Consider the following 24,729-nt stretch of genomic DNA (forward strand, 5'->3'; position numbering starts at 1 on the left):
GTGGCTCTGTCTGTGTCTCCCTATAATCCCAATGATTCAGCACTGTTATTCCTACACTCATACAAAAGGAAGAGGACAATCACTTCAAACTCTAGTGAGACAGAATGTTTTGTAACCAGGCTTCTAAAACAGATTTCAGTGATGTGTTCCAAAATTATATCATGTCTAGCCCTTTTAACAGAACTGCACAGATAATACTTGTAAAGCATGTAGATGTACACATGAAGCATCTCCTTCCTTCTTTTCAGAAATAGTCTAACAGCAAAATCTCCCATTACAGAACCTGTATATTTAAAGCAACAGTCATTTTAAACAGATACAATGGAAAACGGCAAATAATGTAAGCTTATGACCTGGTATAGCAAAATCTGAACATTGGAACAGTTTGTAAAGTTTACTATTGTTAAAGATAAATAGCACTCCCACGCAAGATGTTCATATGTTAGCAATTATTTTTAAATGACACTTTCCAGAATGGGATATGTATTATGCAATACAGATGTGTTTTGCTACTCTTGCTGTATCCTCTTTTCTATGTATGTTATTGTATATTATTCTATTGCGTACTATTGTAACTTCATTCTTGAAAAGCAAATGAAGAGAAAAGGAAATATGACTGTGAGTTTTGGAACCTGGCTGAGTTTGTTAGCATCCTGATTTTGCTCCTTCATAGGATAGTAGAAATATAGCAATGAGAGAGATACAGAATGTTCTGACAGATTATTGTAAAATAGTGCTGCTCACAGGTTTTCTGTATGCCTATCATTTGTTGGATTAGAGGATCAGAACTGGGCAAAGCTATGCTCAAATCCTCACTAAATTACACAAGTTCCAGGATGATTTGGGGTAAATCTCTGTGGATATAATTTACAGGATTTTTAGAAAGAAAAAAGTGTTCTTCTTTGCAAAAAATAAAAGATAGAATAGCAATGAGTTATTTAAAATTCTGAAAGAACACTAAAAAAAGCACTACTTCAAAGCTACTTTGTGAAGCAGGGGTGCCCACGGGCGGGCATGATAAAAAGTCATGATAAGGACCACCAGGCTGCAAACAAAGTTTTTGCCTTCTTTTTCCTATCTCTTGCATAAATCATGTGTATTGTGGAACTTTGATCTCACTATTGTAGTGAGACTATTGATTTTTTTTCATTTTTTTTTCATCCCACTCTGAGAATAACCATCTTTTGAAGCTGTATGGCCCCTTTCCACCCTATATGCCAAGTTGTGCGAAATACATCATGATGGTTAAAATTATGGGAAAGTTATAGTAAAGACGCCATTGAGTTTGACTTCTGAAAGCTGCATCACTTTTTGGGGGTGGAGGAAAATATAATAAGGGTTTTCCTTTGACTTTTTCCAAAATGCTTTTTCATCTTCCCACTCTTCAGATTTTTCTAGCTTCAGTGTTTGATTCTTCGTAATTCGTTGGCAATAGGAAGGTTGGCTAGTTGCTGCCAGATGGTTTAAATCCATATTCAGTCATAGGGTTTGAGTGATTCTGGGTATCTCACCAGTAAGCTGAAGCAGAAAAGGATACATACCCAAGGTTAAAACACGCTGGCTATTCTTTCACCTGTGACATTCAAGATCACAACAAATGAAAGAACAGCCCCTGTAAACCATCAAAAGAAATGGAATATTTCTTTTGGAGTTTTCAATTATTGTGACCTTGAAGACCACAAGCAGAAGCATTGCATCCTGAGATGACCAGAGTGACATGAAATTGCACAATTGGCAAAGGACCTTGGAGGTCATCTTGCTGATGGAGGAATTTTATAAATATGAGTGTCTAGACATTCCTTCAACATCAGCCATGAAGGAAAGCTCAATAACTACACAGGCAATGTGTCCCAGATACAACGGGTTATGAATTCTTCTGGGAAAACCTGACATTGGCTTTCTTAACAGGTGTTTCTAGTCCTTTCTTTTTCGGGCAGTGTTTCTTAGCAGCTTGAAGATGTTCAGGGATAATTGGGGATTTCTCAAGAGTTGCGATCTACACATCTTCAAAACGTCAATAGTTGAGAAGCATCGCTAGCAATTGAAACCAGGTTTCTCTCGAGCCCCAGTGCTTTCACACCTCTGTAAGGGCTCAGTCTCGCCAGCAGTTGCAACTCGACGTTGGGGTGTGTGCGCGCGAACTAGCACCTATGAATCAGCCAACCCGCCCTGCAAAAGGCAGCTGCGCCCTATTGCAGCGCGCAGCCTAACGCCACCCTCGTTTGAAAGAACGCGCAGCGTCTCCTGCCATTCTGAGGGACCGCTTGGAAAGTGAGCGAGAGGAGCGGACGGGGGGGGCATCTTCCCGCGGGCTTCCTTGCGTGTACCCGCTCCGTAACTCTCTCTTTCTCTCTCCCTCTCTCTCTTTAAACGAGAGACCAAGTGTCACAACTCATAGGTGAAGATCCCTATCCAAGCCAACGGCAGGTCAGGTTTGGAGCGCCAACACCTTCGCAGAGCGGGAGGCGCTTTTGGCAGCTTCAGCCAAGCTGAAGGGAAAAAAGGCCCGTCCCTCCGCCTCCCCCCGCCCCCCCCACCTCTCCCTCAAGGGCTTCGCCGGGTCGCTCAATGTCGAGACAAGGGAAGGGGCCGAAGGGGCGGAGCCTTCAACCAGCAGAGGGCGCGGAGCGGGAGGCTCCGGCTTTCTCTTTCCCCCTTTCTCTGTCTTTCTCTCTCTCTCTCTCTCTCCGCCCCTCTCGATCGGTGCCAGAGCGAGAAGCGGCTCTTGCCGGCTTGGGCAATGCCAGGAGCGGCACAGGGCAGTGAAGCGCTGCTGAAGGGCGGGTAGGACCAGCCGGCAGCGCCGCCGTCTCCTCCTCCTCCTCCTCCTCCTCTCACTGTTCTGAGGGAGCCGGCTCGCCTTAGCTGGCTCGCTCTCTTTTCCTCCGCCGGCGGCTCGAGTGGAGCCGGACAGGCTGGAGCGCTCTTCTTGTCGCCGGACCTTGCCATGGAGGGCAACAAGCCGTGTGCCTCGCCCGTCAGTCGGGACGAAGGCAGCCCCAGCACCAACGCCTGCTCCCAGGCAAAGACGGCAGCTGAGAAGGCGCTGAGCAGCCCGAGCGCCGGCGGCGGCGGCGGCGGCAGCCTTAAGGAGCATGGCAACTCGGTGTGTTTCAAACTGGAAGGCAACGGCGGCGCTGAGGAACCGGCGGGGGGCTTCGACAATGCCGACGCCGCGCGGCCCCAGTACGGTTTCGTGCAGCGGCAGTTGACGTCCATGCTGCAGCCCGGGGTCAACAAATTCTCCCTCCGCATGTTCGGCAGCCAGAAAGCGGTGGAGAAGGAGCAGGAAAGGGTTAAAACTGCAGGATTCTGGATCATCCACCCGTACAGCGACTTCAGGTGAGGGGCGCTTGATTGGGCGGCAGAAAGAAACGAGACCCGGTTTACAACCGGTGAGGCTGAAGCAGGCGTTGGGCCAACTCTGAGCAAGCCCGAGTCCAACTGCAAGGGGCGTAATTTGCTCGTTGGAAAGTGCCAGCCGGATGGACGGCGCTGTGCAATATCTGGATGTCAAACGTAGAAGTGTGTTGCAGCCCGAGTTGATAACTCGGGAGAGAGGAGGAGGAGGGAATAGGATGAAATGTTTCTGTCTGTCGCCTTAGTCAGCATTGTCTGTCTCTCTCTTCAGCCCACTGCAATAATTTGATATCGCTGCTGAGGAGAATTGTGAAAATAAAATAAAATAATGCCAGGACTTCTGCTAAAGGCACATCCAATTTAAAAAATAAATCTCAGAGAGCTAGTTAGTCTTCCTCCCTGGCAAAGTTTTCTTCGCCAGAACTCATTCCTGTCTCAAGAAAGACCATCCAAGAAACTAGAAGCGGGGATGAGAGCCATAGAAATTACAGATCTTCTTTGTCCCCTTTCCATTTCTTCTGCCTTCCTGCAAAAACAAGAATCAAATTCCGTTTCCATTTGGAAAACACATGCCAGTCTTGTCCATAAATCTAAATGTGCTCCTGGGCACACTTACTTTGTTATTTAAAAATTATATCTCATCTTTCCTCAGAGACATTAAGGTGGTGGAAATGAAGGTTCTCTGTCATTTCCTGTCCACAGTAATTCTCTAATGTAGGATACTGAAGGGTTGTTGGTCACAAATCATGCAGTAGTGGCTTTTTCCCATATAAATTTGCTTAACTCAGGAACTAACTTTATTCATTCCTGGGTTTACATGGGAATGTGTTGATCCATGAATGTAACTGAACAGGTTAGGTTTACATATAGCCCCATATGTACAAATACATTTCAAAATCAAGTTTTATTATTAATCAAGGATAGACCATGTAAAAGTAGAAGATGGAATTTTTAGCTGATTTAATTAAGTTGGGGGTATATAACTACTGAATTCCTTGCCGGATGGAGATTTGAACCTGGATTTCTCTGATTCCAATTCAAGTCCTTAAAAGCAGTGATGACACTGGCTCTCAGAATGCTACCATAACCTTTGGGATTTGAACTGGCAAGCTGGCTCATTTATGTGGCTTTCAGTCCCAATGGAACAGACTATTCTTAAACACCTGACAAGAAGCTAATTTTTTCTCCCTATCAGCTTCAGAATATGTTGCTTAAACAGATAACCTGATTCACCTAGCCTTGCTTTAAGGGGGAAAAAATAATACCTCTTTAAAAAAATCTCATGTGTTTATTTCACTTTATATCTTCTACTCAGGAATTGAAGCAATAGTATGTATTGCTTCCCATCATTTTACTTTCACAATAAGCCCACAAAGTTGCTTATACTGTCAGGTGATGACTTGTCCAAGGTCATCCTATGAGCTTCATTCCTCAGACAGTATTTGACCCCAGGTTGTACTAGTCTCAGTCTGCTAATGTAACCATTGTATAATATTATTTCTTATGACCTTCAGTTTTGAAGGCTAGACAGGTGGGGTTTTAAAAATCTTCCTTCTTAACAAGTAAAAATATTTCACTGATTTTTTTCAATATATTTTTACAGATATTTTTAATCCATTCCATTCATTCATCCAATATTAATAACATACCTTGAATTTAAAAAAAAAACACCATCACAGCAAAAGCAAGGAATGTAAAATATGACTTTACTGTCATTCCTATTTTCCAATAATAGGACTGTTCCTTACTTTATCTTCTGCAAAAAGTATTCATTCTCTGAAGTGAAAAGCCGGTGGTTGCTGGCACACTTATTGTGTGGAATCTGTTGAAAGTTGATAGATGCTGTTTTTTCAACAAACCAAGAACCACTAATGTCCGAAAATTGTACATATCCCTTCCTTTAATTCATTGTTGTAGCAAGTAATCATTTCCTCTCCAGCTGACCAAAGAGGACAAACAAATATACAGTGCTTTCTTTTGAAAGGTGAGAAAAAAAGTATTTATATATAACTCTTTGGGTGATGACAAAATTAGAAACAATTAGAAACAATGTGATTGACCTTGACTACAGCCCTGTGCAAAATGCTCTTTTCCAAGCACAGAAAATTGGGGGGGAAGCCACTTTGGTGCATTTAACATTTGCATTAGACATTGATTCAAAGCCATTTAAGTCATTTCCCCCCTAATCAAGTCAGAAAATCAAATGGAATTGACTCAGTTTTCTGAATAGATTGAAATAATTACATCGGCTGTTTGAATTAAATCAATCATTTTGTTTGGATTGGTGTTGATCTGTATAACCCAAATACATGTGTTAAACATAATATCTGAAAAGTGGTTTACATGGGTAAACACCTAGAACTTCTAACTGACTGCTTATTTTATATATTTAGTCATTCATTTCTTTATATCAACATAGGTTCTCTGAACTGCTTAAACAAAAGGAAGAATGGGATAGAGTGCAACAGTTAAAATTGTAGAAATAATCCAATCTTCTTCAACATAGGCAGGCATATACAGTATTCTGTGTTTTATAGTGTACAATTTTACACATACAACTAGGTTTCACAGGTATAGGCCAGTGTGAAAGACATGAATCTCTAACAATCATAAGTTATATTTGACATATAACTTATGATTGTTATATTTGACATATTCGAGACATCATAACAAAATGGCTGTTATGCTACAGATATCCAATTAAAAAAATGACCATGGGATAAAACTGGTAAGATAATTTCTCATAACCCCTTTTCAAGATGTTAATAGCTCCTTAGCATATTCTATTTTCTGGAAAGGTGAACACTCTTCCAAAATTTTGGTCTCTAGCTATCAACTACATTATGTTTTAAGAATGCCTCTCGGACTCAAAAGTATTGTTGGAAATAAAATGCTATCCTTGAGGAGAATGTTTTGCTTCTTGATAAGTAAGCTTCTTATTTTTAATTAAAAGAACTTAGTTCAGTTGGCTGGCAGTAATAGTGGGCACCGAAGAAAATGTCAGTGGTTATAGGTATCAGTCTGGGGATCCAGGATTTATGTGAATTGTGTGGTTATCAGCCACATCAAGAGGCTATGGTCATCTAATAAATCTAATATTTAAACAACATATCTCTGAGTTCTTCATTAATCTTTGAACCTTCTTTTCTGATACATGACAAAAGAACGCATCAGAATTAGGAAACCAGAAATATCCCATGAAATCAGATTAAGATTATTATTATTTTTTAGTTTAGAAATGAGTGCTGTTTTTTCTCTGAAAAATCAAAGCTCTATGCTTGAGTCCCACTGCTTTGTGCAAAATTTAGAAAGACAGTCTTGGTAGAATCATGCACCATTGAATAGCTTATGCTGATCTGTGCATAAAATTGCTTTTGTATGATAATACATGGATGTTAGCTGTCTTCCTCAATACTTTGGATACAGGCTATTATCAGCTTGATAGAAAATTAGGATTTTGCAGGGAAGACAAAGAAGAGCATGGATTGAGGGCAACTGGGATTTTGAATAATAATTTTGGGATAGAATAGATTTTGTCCTTATTAATTTATCTGCGGTTTGCAAACCAGAGAGTAATATATTTTAAGGCACATAGTATTAGTTTGCATTGAGGTCTGTTAGAGGGGAGAAATATTAGAATCTTTAACTGGGAGCTATCCAAGGTTTTGAATAATAAGGCTTTTGGAAATCCCATCTTTAACCTTGGAATGCCTGCCCTTGTCCTTTCAACCACTGTATTTGTTTCTGTGCATAATACATTAATTTCCCTCTCAGGCATATGGAAGAGAGAAGGGAAAAATAAAATTAAATAGTGGTGACCTTCTGATATCAACCATTAACAGATTAGCATGGTCTTCCACATTTATTTAAAAGCTATATAGACCAAGTAGTATTTTAGCAAATTACAGAATAAACAGTGTATCTTTCATTAATGTCACTTTATTCAACCATATAAGGAGAATACTAATTCTGTTTATTGATGCTAATTCTTATAAGCACTAAATGTGAGGTAAACATATATTTTAGTATCCTAAAATGACTCTTTAATGCAGATATGTTTGGATAGAACATTGTAGCATTGGTGCACAATAATTTGAACTTAATTTATTTAAAATATTTTGTAGTAAGTCCTGGGTTGTTTGTGGATACTATAAAATGTATATTTGTATAATTTTTCATTGGCTATTTCAAACTTTTGGAAATCTTTGACAGTGCTGTCAGTTCATACAATATAAATTAGTTTTATCTCTTTGAAGGGAAAGCTTTCAATACGAAAAGAATATATGAAACTGAGGGTTGAACTGTTGAGTCCTTTAATTTGAGTAATAAAATGTGTGCAAGCAAACAATCAAGGGGTCCTATAAGGAAAAGCGTGTTTGAAATTCATGTTTTAAGTAAATACAAGAGAAACATGTATTCACAAGCTTAAACACAAGCAGTGGCTCTTATGGATGGTTGTTATAATTGGGTGCTAGTAAAATCTGACTATTCCAAAGAGCTGTCTCATCATTGGAAAACTGCCTCAAAGTAAAATATCTGGAAGAAAGAGGATAGCAAATGTCCAACATGACTTAGTTTTTCATTTCAAAGTCAATTAACTTTACATACAATGTGGAAGATTAAAATATCCACTTCCTCTTGTAATAAATGTGGATTCAGCAATCATCCCCAAACTTTTTCTGATCAATGATTATTAGTTTGGTTATATTTATACATGAGTTTATATAATGCATCACATAAAAAGATTCCTGTTGAATCCAGATATCATGCCTAGTCCTTTTTCTGCATGAATCTCCTTGCATTCATTGAACAATCTTACATTTCACTTTGTGAAAACATGACTCTCACTACTCAAATTATCTATCTTGATTTTTGATATTTTTGTATTTCTTGCAGTGCCCTCATTAGTTCCATGCAAGAGAGTTCCAATTACTGTAGGTTCTGTGGGACCCTTGATGCTCTTGGTTTTCTTGCAACATTTCATTGCCAAACTCAGGAACGTCATCAGGTGATGTTAGCTAGTTTGGTAGTGAAACATGTGGAAGAAAATCACCAAGCTCATAGAGCATCAAGAATCTTGCAGTTCTGTCCTGAATTACAAATAGTCTCTTCTCTTGGTTCTGTAGCTTCTCCTACCAAAAGAAGAACTCTCTAATTTGGTTGCATATTTTGTACTCCTTCTAGCTTTATGATGTCCTTTTTAAGTTGTGCTGACCAGAACTTGCAAGTATTGTTCTGCTGTTATAAACAACAAAATAAACTCAAGTACACATAGTAACATACATACATATACACCATGAGTATTACATTGAGATTTAAAAAAATAATCTTTTTTGCTGTGTATATAAATATTTAGGAAACTATTGGACACATAGATGGACATAATGCTATATTAGATGCAATGCTCTACAATTTTTGGGAAACCCAACTCAAAATCCATGTGTGCATTTTTAGTGTGTATGCATGTGTGTGTATGTGTGTGTGTCTACCAGTAGCAGAGCCTAAACTTGATTAATGGATCAATTATATACCATCAAGTTGTTGTCAACTCTTAGCAATCACATAGAAAAATTTTCTCTATGATGATATGTCCCTAGCCTCTTTGAGGTCTACAAACAATGTACCCATCATCAATCTCTCTTGAGTCCTTCATTAATTGAATTAATTACTGTTAAGTAAAATGAATTCTATGAAGAATACACTTTTTATAACATGCAATGATATTCCATTTGCATGGGCCATCCATTCTGTCTCAAATATATTTTTTGTGCTACACACAAAAAATAAACATGCAAACATGAACACCTTCCACTCTTTTCTTCCAGAACAAGCAATAGAAGAGAAAAAGAAAAATACTTGATAGAGATGGGATAGGAGGAAAGGGCTGCTGCTCTGAGAAGGACAGGAAGAGAAAAGGGAAAAAAAAGGTGGATGGGGATGGAGAAGAGATCATGGGAGTAGAAATAATAAGAAAAGAAAGATAAGCCTTTTTAGCATTCTGAACAAATAGTTAAATTCTCAAGTAAATATTGCCATCCAAGTAGGAATTAATTTCCAAAGCTTTTTAGATGCATTTGCAGTTCAGATTAATTCTTTTGTTTTCAACAGCAATTGTTGTCAGCAGACATAAGATGTCAATTTCTCAAATTAATAAGTAATTATTTGAGGGAAAATTAATATCATTGAGCTACATCTCTCTCTCTGTGTGTGTGTGTGTGCTTTGGCAACTTTAAGATGTGTAGACTTTAACTTCCAAAATAAATGTCAGTTACTTGGAAAATTCTGGAAGCTGAAATTCATAGGTCTTAAAGTTGCCAAGACTGAGAATAGCAATAGGATTTAGGCTTATATACTGCTTTATAGTGCTTTGTAACCCCTCTCTAAGCAGTCAGCCTATTGCCCTCAACAATCTGGGTCTTTATTTTACCCACCTCGGAAGGATGGAAGGCTGAGTCAACCTTGAGCTCGGTTGGATTTGAACTGCCAAATTGCAGGCAGCCGATAGTTAGCAGAAGTGGCCTGCAGTACAGCACTCTAATCACTGCGCCACTGAAGCTGCTGCATTAAATTGTATAGTACAAAGTGCTATCTGTTATCAATAAATTCAGTACTATTATAATGCTAACTAATTCATGATTTATAACTAGTAATTGATGTTTTTTTTTAGTTGGCAGTAAATGAATTAAGTGTTAATAACATATAATTTATTTTTATTTATATCCTGCCTTTATTATTTTTACAAATAACCTAAAGTGTCAAACATATCTAACCTTCCTCCTCCAATTTTTTCCACAACAGTCCTGTGAGGTGGGTTGGACTCAGATAATATGTGATTGTCTCAAAGTCACTCAGCTGGCTTTTTCATGGCTAAGCAGAACTCAGGGTCTTCTAACATGGTACCTTATCCAGTAGTCCAAATTGGTTCTAATTATACCATATAACTAGTTCTGACCCATTTATTATTTTTGTCCAGTTCTTAACTAGTTTTTTATTACCTAAGTTTTAATTTATCTCCAAAACAGAGAAGGGTAGAGGGTTAAGGGAGGCACACATATTCTGAAGTCTTCTAGATGTTTTAAGAGTATTTAGACTATGTTTTCTATTACTTGCCACAGTAACTGAAGCCATTGGAGTGGAATTCCAAAACAATTGGGGGGACAGGAAAGACAGAGGGAATAATTAAAGATTGAGGAAATCATAATGTGCCCAAGAAGTGAGGAGGCAAGAACATAAGAAAGAATTGGTCTGTCTCTGGAAATGAAGTTAAAAAAGACATTAATACTTATCATAGATGTACGAGTTGCCCTGCTCTTGTGTTACATTATTGTGCTTCTTACTCCTGGAGATGGTATAGTTCAGAGCACATGCTTTTCATGCAGAAAATTTTGGATTGGCTTTCTAGATTGGACCTACCATTTCTAGATTGGATTGTGCTATAGGATCGGAGTTGAAAAAGTATGACTGGCCATTAGAAAGCAGGTGAAACATATTATATATTCTGCATTAAATTTAGCAATACCTTTCACCAGCAGTTACTAGACAACTCACTCGGTTATAGAAGACAGGGAATAAAATTTCAAGGCCAGCCTGAATTCAGTGATGTTGGCAAATAGCTCTAATAGACAAATTGGTCTAAAGCAACAACGACAAAATGAGAGAGAAGGAGAGGGAGAAAAACAACAAAATGAAAAAGAGAGGGAGAGGGAGAGAGAGGGAGAGGGAGGGAGGGACTGAAAGAGAATAGCCAAAGATGATTTTTCAAGAGTTTGATATAGATTTATTGAGCATACAAAAAGCAACACAATTTATATACTCCTAAGACAGTCTATGGTCAGATATTCATTAGTTTTAAAAGAACCACTGAGCAATGAATTATTCTATACAATTCTGTTGATTACTATATTTAACATACTAGGAAGTTCCATTGTATAAAAACAACATTTAGCTAATTGTAGCATGCACTTAAATTTAAAACAAGAAAAAAGAAAAAAGTGATACAAACATGCATAAGGTTCTGAATGCTAAATGGATAGATGGATAATTGAAAAACCTTGAAGATGCACTTAATACACAGAAAGAGCAAGAAAGCAGAGAAGAGATATTTTCTTTAATAATGGTATGTGGTCATTAGGACAAGGAGAGTAGGCTACTCTGATGGGAATTAAGCTCTAATTAGCAAACCACTATGTAAGCAACATGATAAACCTTTGTCTTCATAGCCCAGGTTGTGACATTCAGGCTTTGCACTTGAGATTTCTTCCTGACAGCTTTTATTTCTTCATAATCCATTTGTGGTACTGATGGGATATACTTGAAGCTTCCTTCTCCACAGCAGCAGTATTGCCCTTGTAACCTCTAAAGGTATGTTAGTTTCAGATGGAGTAGCAAGTTGAGTAGTCAAACTGATTTGTCTTGTACTGTCTTTGAAATGTGGTAGGCAAATAGCTGTCCATTCACTTAGGCAAATAGCTGTCCATTCTCTCAATTTGTAGAAAATAAAATAAATGTTTTAGGCTTGGTACTGTGTCATATCCAGGATATGAAAGCATTTCTTAATCTTGGTGGCCAATATCATTTAAAAAATAGAGGCAAAAGCTATTCTACATTACACACCAGTGATGGGATTCAAATTTTTTTACTACTGGTTCTATGGGTGTGGCTTGGTGGGTGTGGCATGACTTGGTGGGCATGGCTTGGTGGGCATGGCAGGGAAAGGTTACTGCAAAATCCCCATTCCCTCCCCACCCCACTAACCTGCTTTCCAGCTCTGTTCTCCTGTGCAGGGCAACAAAAGAAGATCTAGCTGATCAGCTGGGACTCAGGAGGCAGAGAATAAATGGGGGCGGGGCCAGTCAAAATGGTATTTGCTGGTTCTCAGAACTACTCAAAATTTCCACCATCGGTTCTCCAGAGCTGGTCAGAACCTGCTGAATACCACCTCTGTTACACACTCATCAAGGTGTTTCTTTTCAGATCAAGTAATGTTATGCAAGTGATCCAGATTGGTGTGATGAGGTATCACGCTAGAAACTGGGAGACCCTGAGTTCCAGTCCTATTTTAAGCCAGTCATTCTCTGTCAGCCCTAGGAAGCAGGCAATACCAAACCACTTCTGAAAAACCTTGCCAAGAAAACTGCAGGGGCTGCTCCCCAAAGTCACCAGAAGGCAATGCTGACTTGAAGGCACACACACACACCAAAATTTGCCAGCTTCAGAAAAAAGAATAAGCAGCAATCAAATAAGTTAAAATCAGAAAAGAGAAGAAAGGAATTTTAAATTGGTATAGTTTACAGTAATAAGCTATATTTCTCCTTCTTTTGCTATCCCTGTCATTGTTTCTCTCATGGCTGTTCATATTTCTTCTTTCAAAATACATAATAAGGAACAATATGATAATTTGAAATAGAAATTTAAGAAATCAGGGATCAAAGAAAGCATTTTTCCCTTGCTAACTTTTTCTGTTTTTTTCTTCTTCTCCAAGTTCTTCTGTAAAATTTTCTCAGGCTTGGAAGACAAAAAAAATATCATCCATAATTTTCAGTTTATTTTCCAGAAGGTTTATTTCTAATACTAGTTTATATATGTTGTTTAAAAATAACCTTGTTAAACTAATGCTCATTTTTAGTGTTCTGATTTTGTCACATAATTATTTGTAAGATGGCATTTCCATTCTTAATGGCTAGATCTTGCATTACTTAAGTATACTGGCAGATAATTGTTCTAGGGGAAAAATTCCATTAAATCAAGGCGTAAAGCATTCTGCAGTTTATGCTATGCAACCGAAAGGAACTTTAAACAGTTCATAAGGAAAATCATTTTGTGATTGTATAAATAGAATAAGCATTTTGTGGAAGAAAAGGAAAGACATATGGCTTTTCCCCTTTGACAGTGATACAGAGAGCAATATCTCTTTACCACATTAAAAGTTTGGAGCTCCTTTCATTTGTGCTGGAAAAGGAGGAGAGAAGGAAAAATCAAAAGTGAGCAACAGTTAAATCAACTATCTGACTAGCCCAGAATTTTCAGTCAACATGCCATTAGCAGGACATTCTGGAAATAAATGTCTGGATTACTTAGACTGCAGCAAGTTGAGAAAGGTTGTTATAATGCATTTAAGACCAAAACTTCCTTTGTATGTTTCAACTTAATTTAGAAAACCCTTCTTCCATCTGCCTACCCTTCTTTATTTTTCAAGAAATAATTGTTTTCAAGAAGTCACCTGCAATTAACATTTGTAGAATACATTGATTGGTATTCTGCTACTAAATGACCCTGACTTAATCTTGAAAATTTACAGATATAGATGTCTCAATAACTTAAATGGGAATTACAGTGACAATAGAATAATTGTCTTAAGGACTGCAGCCTATTAGCCACTTTATTATTTAGAAATAAAAGATACTTCTGTTGAGAGCATGTAGCACTTTTAATACTAGGACACCAAGATGTAAATCCAATCTGTGGAAAAGAAAGAGCATTCTACTAAAAATGAGGATGTATTTCTTACATGCAAGAAAAAAAAATGTTTTCTTAGATAGGCAGCAAACTTCCTAGCAAGTCTTCCAGGTATTTATCATAGTTAACTTGACAGTGCCTCAAATCTGTGAAAGACAATCATGTTGTGTCTTTATGAAGAATTTTTAAAAGTGAAGAGAAAGAATTCAGTGGTTGAATAAATAGTCCTGCATACTATGTATATTAGAATATGAGCATCCTCTATGTGGCATTAATGACACACCAAAGTAAAATCACTTTGCAAATGTAAAGACAACACTGATAATGTACTAATTTTTCTAATGTCAAATTTGTATGATCTGTGAAATTAGTACTTCTAGTGACAGGATAAATAGAGGTTACATTTGGAGAGAGAAAAAAGAAATGTCCATTGTATTCATCTTTAGCAACATAGAAATCTGCCTTGTGTTAGCTCAGACTTCTTGTTCATTTGCTGTTCCCATTCACTTTCTCATTTCTATATTGGGTAATATGGTTCCTCAAGAACTTGGACTGAGACTTCTCTTGTTATTGTTATCTTTTTTTTAAAAAAAATATGGATGTCAAGAATTAATTCTAGGATCTTCAGGTAAGAAGAAAAGATAGGCACATCAGAACTTTCTGTTGGAGCAATTTGCAGGATTCACAAAAATTGGTTCTACTGTGGTATAAACAAGCCGGTTTGGATGCAACCCATTAGCATCTATCTTCTAGGTAAAATCTGCACAGAAATATCCTATTCATTTATGAGAAATTAATTTGCAAAATAATATATATCTGTGCTTCAGAAAACCTTCCTTCCATCCTTCCTTCCGCCTTGCCTGCCTGCCTGCCTTTCTTCTACAGTTAGAAAAAACAAAACAAAACCATCCCAATAGAATTAAAATCCAAGTATTGCCCCAAGCTGAAAACTGGTACAACATAATTTCAAAATTAAATAAGTCATAAACTAACACTGTAAATATTGGAAATGTTGTGATATAGACATTTTATCATATGTAGTGGTCATGTAAAAAGATTCAAAAAGTACTCAGAAGACATGAGCAGCATTGATCAGAAAAAGTAAAAAAAAAGAGCTTGGATTGAACCCTCACTTTCTTCTACTAGGAACCTTTCTAGAACAAATAAATTTTTAAAAATCACAATTTACTAAGGTATACACTGATATAGAAATAAGGACAAATTTGTCTCAGAATTGGAAAAGAGCTATTTTGCTGACAATATCAGACTGAGAAACTATACTTAGAGAATATGCACAATGGCAAAATTAACATTATATATCAAGAAGACGTGTATGCCCAATTTTAAATAAGAATGGACTCAGAATATGGTTTTTAAGAGTTGTACAACAATGCAGATGTTTCAAGTTAGGAATCTCCTTGCAGATCCTGGAACTATTTCAAGAGTACATGTACAATGCATCTTAACAGCTGAAGTAGGTTGTCATGCAATCAGGGTATGGAGTATGCTACCTGTAGTTGTGCAAATGCTTGCAAGTCCAGCAATAACTGGGATCCTACACCCACAATGTGAAAGTGCTTCTTCTGTGCAATCCAGACCAAGCTTTATCTCAAACATAGAATACAGATTTTTTCTTTGTCGAAGTCCATTTAATTTCCTATTCAGTCCATTATTAAGTTAATTTCTCATCTTTTTTTCTTGGAATTATTATATTATTAGTGGGACTGAATGTAATCAATATGTTGACATAGCTCAACTCCAAAGTTCTACATGACTTCTTTCATTGATTTGATGTACATTGTTGGTGTTCTGTAGTTCCTATGTAGCCTGGGCTTTGTTATTCACAGCAGCTTCCTTAGTAATATACCGTATTTCCCCATGTATAAGCACCCCCTTTGTATAAGCCACCCCCAATTTTTGGACTGTGAAGTTTTGAAAAAAATATTTTATTAGAGAAACAAGTTATGAAGAAAGAAAATTTACAAAGAAACAAAATTCGACGTCTAGATCTACAACTTCGGTCATGACGCCGAAAGCGGTGCGGGCGACGCTAGCAATCTACGCATCGGAACGAGAGTAGGAACGAAGCATTCAGGCCGATGCCTAGCGTATGCATTTCTATCGCGTACTCGCACTCGTAATCGTATCATCACGTACAATTTTTACAAAAAAGTATAGCATACTGCTGGAAAACCAGTTTATTCCTACTTTATTATTTTATGCATTTTTCACGTATAAAAAGTGTACCTGCTTTGTATATGCCACCCCCCTACTTTTTGGGCTTGAAAATTTTGGAAAAAAGGGGTGGCTTATACATGGGGAAATATGGTAATACGTTACTCAAAAAAATAAAGGGAACACAAAAATAAGACATCCTAGATCTGAATGAATGAAATATTCTTATTAAATACTTTGTTCATTACATAGTTGAATGTGCTGACAACAAACTTACACAAAAATTATCAATGGAAATCAAATTTAGCAACCCATGGAGGTCTGGATTTGGAGTTACACTCAAAATTAAAGTGGAAAAAAACACTACAGGCTGATCCAACTTTGATGTAATGTCCTTAAAACAAGTCAAAATGAGGCTCAGTAGTGTGTGTGGCCTCCACGTGCCCGTATGACCTCCCTACAATGCCTGGGCATGCTCCTGATGAGGTAGCAGATGGTCTCCTGAGGGATCTCCTCCCACACCTGGACTAAAGCATCCCCCAACTCCTGGACAGTCTGTGGTGCAATGTTGCATTGGTGGATGGAGCGAGTCATGATGTCCCAGATGTGCTCTATTGGATTCAGGTCTGGGGAATGGGTGGGCCAGTCCATAGCATCAATGCCTTCATCTTGCAGGAACTGCTGACACACTCCAGCCACATGAGGTCTAGCATTGTCATGCATTAGGAGGAACCCAGGGCCAACTGCACCAGCATATGGTGTCACAAGGGGTCTGAGGATCTCATCTCGGTACCTAATGGCAGTCAGGCTGTCTCTGGCGAGCACATGGAGGGCTGTGCGGCCCCCCAAAGAAATGCCACCCCACACCATTATTGACCCACTGCCAAACCGGTCATGCTGGAGGATGTTTCAGGCAGCAGAACATTCTCCACGGCATCTCCAGACCCTGTCACGTCTGTCACATGTGCTCAGTGTGAACCTGCTTTCATCTGTGAAGAGCACAGGGCGCCAGTGGTGAATTTGCCAATCTTGGTGTTCTCTGGAAAATGCCAAACTTCCTGCACAGTGTTGGGCTGTAAGCACAACCCCCACATGTGGACGTCGGGCCCTCATACCACCCTCATGGAGTCTGTTTCTGACTGAGCATCCACATGCACATTTGTGGCTCGCTGGAGGTCATTTTGCAGGGCTCTGGCAGTGCTCCTTCTGTCCCTCCTTACACAAAGGTGGAGGTAGGTCCTGATGCTGGGTTGTTGCCCTCCTGCGGCCTCCTTCACATCTCCTGATGTACTGGCCTGTCTTCTGGTAGCGCCTCCATGCTCTGGACACTACACTGACAGACACAGCAAACCTTCTTGCCACAGCTCGCATTGATGTGCCATCCTGGATGAGCTGCACTACCTGAGCCACTTGTGTGGGTTGTAGACTCCGTCTCATGCTACTACTAGAGTGAAAGCACCACCAGCATTCAAAAGTGACCAAACCATCAGCCAGAAAGCATAGGAACTGAGAAGTGGTCTGTGATCACCACCTGCAGAACACTCCTTTATTGGGGATGTCTTGCTAACTGCCTATGCTTTCCACTTGTTGTCTATTCCATTTGCACAACAGCATGTGAAATTGATTGTCAATCAGTGTTGCTACCTAAGTGGACAGTTTGATTTCACAGAAGTGTGATTGACTTGGAGTTACATTGTGTTGTTTAAGTGTTCCCTTTATTTATTTTTTTGAGCAGTGTATATGTTCTCCACCTTATTCCAATCTTCTTGCAGCCATTTCATAAAGTCTTTCCTCATTTCTCAACTTATACTCCAAAATGGATTTTACAGATTATGGTTCCCTCTATATAGGTAGTATTTCTGAGTTGCCATATTACATATGAATGAATCAAAATTCACAAAAATCCATTGAAGACCACGAGAAAATACTAATTAGTGTTTCAATTCAATAATAAGACTTATCCACTCATTGTTGAATCATACCTATTTGGCTGCCTAACATTTTTGAGATAAATGTGAGGACCCAGATTGTTGGGAGCAAGAAGCTGACCCTGTAAACTGCTTAGAGCTGTAAAGCACTATAAAGTGGTATATAAGTCTAAGTGCTATTGCTATTAAAGAAAAATGAGTAGACAACTTGCTAATTGTCAAAAAGCTTTCCAGCAGTCTATTTGTCTAATTCTATTCTTCCCAGAGGTGGTATTTCACTTTTGGAATTCATGCCCCATGAAGTGCTAATTCCTGGAAGATTTATTTTAGACATAACAAATCAAGTTACTGGCATACAAAAACTCATTCACACATTTACATTCATGTTGTCATTGGTGACACTAAAGAGTCGGTAGGTTTTCTTAAGATATATTAATGGGCATGATATTAAGTAGTAGAGATAAGAAGAAATACATTTTCTGCATATGAAGATAAGGGTCCATCTGAAACTGGGTCCCGCAATTTTTATGTTTGGTTAAAGGTTTTTTATATCAAATTTAAATATCACAAATGTTTATATGCTATTGTGGCATATTTTAGAGCCAAACCAATGCATACAGTTTTTTAAGTTGCAAATGGTAAGTTGCAGAAATATGTCAAAGGGAAAGTGAGGGTTTTTTTTCCATTCTTCTTTTTAGAGTTTTGATAATAAATTTCCTTTGAAAAGATTAGTAAAATACATTAGTAAAATGTATTAATTACGTTTTCTTTTATGTTTTTCTTTTTATAATTTTCATTTTTTCCAAATCTATCTCTTCTCTTTCTTTTCTATTTTTTCTCTTTGACCATTTGTTTTAGTTACTTTTTTATCTTTATGTTTTATAAAAAATTAAAGCTATGTTAAAAACAAAATATAAATGTTTAGTATTAGAGTATTAGAATTGTGACTTGGTACCAGTGGGACTTTGCGCCCTTTAAAAAAAGCATTAGAGGACAGATTTCTGAGAAAAAAAGGAAAGAGTTCCTTTCTGGATCTAGATATTTCCATAGTTGAATGTGAGCTTCTATGGATTAGCTATGATTCATATTGCCCATTAATATTGCAGGACTTTTGTTGTTGTGGGTTAAATAGGAAGAGGAAGGTGTGTTGGATATGTTTTGTACCTTGAGTTATTTGTAAAAATAATAAAGGCTTTTTAAACCATTTTTTTTAACCAACCATAAATCGTAAATAAAACTTAACAAACTGGAAGTAGACTTAGGTGTTCTTATTAAAATGAAAAATAATAATAATTTCTTATCTGTAGAGAGTTGATTTTTAGATACTTCCTTATGAGAATAAAACATTCCTTGCTTATCAAGTCATTGACAGAATTACTAGCTGTCAATCAGGGAATTTTAATCAGTTTGCTAAGAATTCAAGATGCTATTCTGACATAACCATCTTTTTTTTAAAAAAAAAAAGTTCAATTATGCGTATTTCTGCATAATCCTGCACAGTGTTTAGCATTTTGATTGCTGTGTTATAATGATATAAGTCTATATTATAATGATCTACATCTATATTTTTTAATTTGGACGAGGGCTGAGATTTGCATGCAATTGCATGAATATATTCCTAGTAAATTTAAATTTAAAACAGCTGGTGAAGTCATAAGAATGGTTTTTCAATCTCTTGAGTTACAAGTGGAAAGCAAATGAGGATTAAAATGGCTTTATTTGTAAATGACAATACCAAAATTTTGACTCCTGCATAAGGGGGCTGAATTTTTGATAAACTATAGTTCATTCTTACCTTTTTTCTTAAGATTGCCACACAACTGCATTTATTACATTAGTTATTTTAGGTTCAAAGTCTGTCAAACTGCTTCGGTGTTAGAAACAGATTGTTTATGTTTGTTGAAATCTTCATTGTGATTCCTGGCAACAGCCACTCATGCCTTGATCACCACATAGATTACTGTAACATCCTTTAAGGGGGGGAGAGCAGGCTGTTTATGGAGAAAATTCAGAAGTTATAGTTGGTACAGAACATAGGAGCCAAACTGCTGATAGGTCAGCCATAGCATTGCAAAGTAACACAATCCTAAAATTGCTGCCAGGGTTAGCTGGGTGGTGTTCACCAGTGAATCAATGGCAATACTGAATATCTTAGTAACAAACAACACAAACAACACATCAATATAAAAATAATAGCCTGACAATAATAGAAGCCAAATGACAAGCAGACATGTGGTAATATTGAAGTTCCTGAATTTAAGAAGGTTAAAGCCTAATTGTATATCTGAAGACACTGTTGTAGATGGATGGATGCAATGGATGAATGGATGCAATGGATGGATAGAAGGAAGGAAGGAAGGAAGGAAGGAAGGAAGCCTTTGAGATGTAGTTACCATATGTTGCTGGTGCTTTAAAAAATAAAGTATAGATCATCTATAATATTCCAAAAGTAGAAAAGGAGGTCAGAACATTTTTGTACTTGATAAAAATAGCTAAATACAAGGCTCTCACCTTGAATCTGAAACCCAAATTACTGAAGGCTAGAAACCAGGAGACTGCGAGATGATGTGCTGCCTTAGGCATGAAAGCTGGCTGGGTGACCAGAGGCTCTCAAATCATAATATCAGACTCAGGTGACAAGTCACTCACTCACTTCCTGTTGCAACCAATGGATCAACACTCAGATCAGTGGTGCTATTCTACCAGTTCCGCCCGGTTCTGGCATACCGGTAGCGCCGAAGATCAGCAGAGACCGAACTGATCCTCTCTGTTGAGCTGCTGTTGGGCCCACCTGCCCGCCCACCCACGCTCCCATACTGACCTTGCTTTTGAAGCGCAGCTGCATTGTGCGGCACAGCAGATTGTCATGCATCAGCTGTTCAAGCTACAGGGAGAGTGCAGAATTGCAGGAGATGAGTAGGAAAGCCTCTGCACGTGTGGAAAGTGTGCGTTTGGCACACATGCATGTGCAAAGGGTCTGCGTGCATGCAAAGCATGCCCACCAAGCCATGCCCACTGAACTGGTGGTAAACTCCTTTGAAACCCACCACTGATTCAGATGATGTGAAAAAAGCAGACCTTCCACTTGTGTGAAAATGCTAGGAAGAAAAAAAAAGTTTTAAGAAGAGACTTGAAATTCTACAACATAGCATCTTGACTTAGAAGTAGTATTTCTTGAAAAAAAAAAAAAAATCCCAAGCCAGCTATAGCTATTTCTCTCAGTCCTGATTATTTTAATTAAAAAAAAAATCTAACATGAAGATAAAGCCCAAGAGTTTACTTAACCAACTGATATAAAGAATTAAAGATGCAATTTTATACTAATTTACCTGAGAGTAAACCCATTGAACTCATCAAGATTTCTGAAAATAAATACTTCTTAATACGCTGTAAAACATGCATCAATTTAAAAACTGCATTTTGGGCTTGAAGTCGTAAGTAAATACTATAAATTCATTCAGTGTATTCCCATCTGCAAAATTTCCCATTAAGTCTTCTGTTAAATTCAGTGTTAATGAAGATTTTTTTATTATTTATAAAATGTTTCCTATTAGATTATGAGCTGGCTCTTTTTTTTCCTGGGCTATAAGCATGGTAATTTAGAAAGAAAAATTGAAATGATTTTTCTTTCAATTAACTTTTTTTTTTAAGCAATTAAATTATTAATCAAAATGGTTTAAAAATGCAGTGAGCTTTAGTTCTGAGACCAAAAGGAGTTTTTTTTTTTTTAGGCACAGAATTATGTTTTGGCAAACATAAAGAGAAAGAACAGTGGTGGGACTAAAATGACCTAAATTTCTGAAGGGCGTGTTTTAAGAGCAACTTATCATGAGCAACTTATTCAACTGGAAACACTTTTCATTGTCACCTTAGATTGTGTACTGAAGTAAAGAAACAACCATGGAACTGCTGAATAAATAATTCATAATTGCATCTAGTCGGCATTCAAGAATCAGAGAGAATGTTTACTCCAAGAGATTTCAAGGAAGGCATGCTACACCACAACATTATTTACCTATTTTTAAGTTATGGCTTTCATATGATGTCAGAGGAGCCACTTGCCCAACTTTGCATATGAACAGACATTTTAAAATCAACATGGCACTCAGTAATGTTATTGGGAAAAAAAACACCCTGCGTGCTACTTGTGATGGAAAGGACTACTGTGTCCTATTAAAAATGAACGTAGACAAATCCAACGTTGATGGATGATTTGTCTAAAGAATTCGAGATAAATAAGGTAGTTTAGTTCTATCCTTGTTAATTAGCTTGAAATATCTGGCTATAAAATATCTGGCTTAACCATGATTTGACCTGACCTTGGCTGATTTTAAAAATAAGGTTTTCCTTTTCCATATACCTTGTAATCATCAACAAGCTATAGATAAGTCCTTAAAAGTCTTTGCACTTAAAATTCAGGCAGAATGTCTCCTTGGTACGGCATTATTTGGAGCTTTAGACAGCACAAATCTTCTCTAACCTCCTGTCACCTATCTAAGTCCTGCAGCTAGCAGATCTTTATTAAACTGGGCTCTGGGTTTTCTATCAGGTCATGCTTGTTAATAGTTTGAGCTCATAGCCAAGGCAAGAGAGTTCACCTGGAGGAGCTACAGGGCTAAACTTAACCTCTTCTAAAGGTTTCCCAGGTTCCAAATCTGTAGTAGTTTGATTGACTTGCTGGGTGGTATAACACCTTCAGACACAACTGGAGGATCTTCCTATTTGCATCAGAATGAAAAAAGAGTGTACACAAGGATCAGGGCTTTTGTCACGATAATGAATCCCTCTTTACCCTTGTGGATGCCACTGTTCGCCTCGCTGTGATCACACACACACACCAATAAACCATTCTATCTGCATTTGTTGTGTAGCACTTATGAAACTCTGTCAACTAGAGACACACATGTTCTGTTTCTTGTTGGTTTTTATATCCATTTTATAAAGGCTGTTCTGTCCCAGATTAATATTCCTGTATACAGTACAGGGAGGGTGAGCTTATGCACTGCACTAAAACCTACAGATGTCTTAAGAAAATACAATTGTTGTGCTATTGTGCTATGTAGAATGATTATAAACCTAAATTTTAAGGCCCAGGTCATACTATCTCCTAAAATAATAACTGGGTTTTCTGAACACATTCAATCATAAATAATGATTATTTCCTGATTTCATTGACTTGTAAAACACATACACACACACACATACACAAAGTACAAAAAGCACAAAAAATAACATTTCAGTCCATAGATATCTTACAATATCATTTCAGTTATACTTTTAAAAATATTTTGGGAAATAATAAATTCATCTGAGAAAAGCTTTTCCTCTAAGAATTGATTCTTTGCATTTGGCATACATACACAATATTTCAGCTTCAGTGATTTGTAAAGACAGGATCAAATTTGCCTTGATTGGCTGATCTGTCTTACTATAAGCAAGCAAATAAAGCGGGCTGCTGTAAAGGATGGAACAGTAAGTCTGTTGACTTCATAACGTTGCTTCAAAGCAGGGATGTCTGTCTCAGAGGAGGTTAAAAAAACAGTCAAAATAGCAGCAGTCTGTATGACCAAAAACCCACCCCTTTATACTTTCCAGACAATAATAATAATAAAGACAAAAATAGACCTGTGTAGCTCTACAATAACAAAATAAGCTTCCTTTAGGATTTGCTTTAGGATTTCAAGATAAAATTCAGATTTGTTTCTTAAATCGGGGAAGTTCAAACTTTTTCAGGCTACAGAGCCTGTTTTAAAAAATCCTGAAATAGTCTTCAAGAAGAAAATTCTAAGTGAGGGAAAGTTAGCATGAAAGTGAAACATAATAAATAAGGTGAATAATAAACAATAAACTAAAAATAACATACAAAACATAACATTTCAATATTGTGTAACTGAAAATTATGCATGAGAATCACCATTTTTTTGTCACTTAGAATTCCACTTAGGAATGGAAAATTGATGGCATGAATTTTTTCTACTGTGAATGCCTGGTTGGATCCACTTAAGCCCCTATCTTCTTATCTCCCACCTGCTTTTGCAAACTTGTCGTGTCCATGTATTCACACCATGGTCATGTGTATTGCCACTAAGGAGTGCAATCCTAAATTTCTTAAATTGCCACATAGCTGTGTAGGACTTACTCCTAATAGGTGTGCGCAGGATGCCATCTTATTTTGGTATATCTCTTGACGACTCATACATGCATGCATATAATTGGAAAGTGAAGAGGGAGGGAAGGACTTATGGGAATTGCTTCTGTGCTACTAAGAAAATTAGATGCTCCTGTTTGCTGCCAGATTTCTATTGTCTCTGCTTTTAGCTTCCTTAGCTGCCCTTTAGAAGATTTCGATTGTATAATGGCTGGGGAGATGTTTGTCAGAGCTTGGGGGCAGGCAGGAAATTGGATTTTGTTTGTGTATTCAAGAGAAGATGGAAGACTCAAGAAGTGAATCTTAAGGGACTTAGGGATAAGGCAGCCAGCTTCTCCTCTGTAGACCTCTTGCAAATACTGAGTGATAACAAACAGTGGAGACACACAACTAGCAAGATGCAAAGAGACAGTGTCAAGTTGGAAGTAGATAGGATGGCTGGGTATGCATTCAAAACTACTGCATTTGAAAATGTCTTTTTCTTCTTAGTTCTTCATGGAGGAATCTCAAATTTCACACTCAGAAACTAACTGGAAAAGTCATTTGGTCTCGAAGTGAAGTACCTGATGAATAAGGTCCTAAAGTGGCTATGAATTGGGCCTAACGATCTCATTTAAGGACAATATACTTGGCTATGAAATAGACTCAAGGAACTGATTAAGG

The 24,729-nt window shown here is 37.6% G+C and overlaps 1 protein-coding gene across 2 annotated transcripts in view; it reads left to right on the forward strand.

Moving 5' to 3' along the window:
* Nucleotides 1–2,550: 2,550 nt before the first annotated feature.
* HCN1 (hyperpolarization activated cyclic nucleotide gated potassium channel 1) overlaps nt 2,551–24,729 on the forward strand; it is a 147,543-nt gene continuing 125,364 nt past the window's right edge. For both annotated transcript variants that reach the window (XM_026714298.2, XM_087927315.1), the window contains exon 1: nt 2,551–3,342. In XM_026714298.2, the coding sequence (XP_026570083.1) occupies nt 2,948–3,342 (395 nt within the window). In that variant the 5' untranslated portion in view covers nt 2,551–2,947. The remainder of the gene's footprint in view (nt 3,343–24,729) is intronic.

Source organism: Pseudonaja textilis, chromosome 2 (genome assembly GCF_049901715.1).
Source record: "Pseudonaja textilis isolate UNSWEBS1 chromosome 2, rPseTex1.2, whole genome shotgun sequence".
Lineage (NCBI taxonomy): Eukaryota > Metazoa > Chordata > Lepidosauria > Squamata > Elapidae > Pseudonaja > Pseudonaja textilis.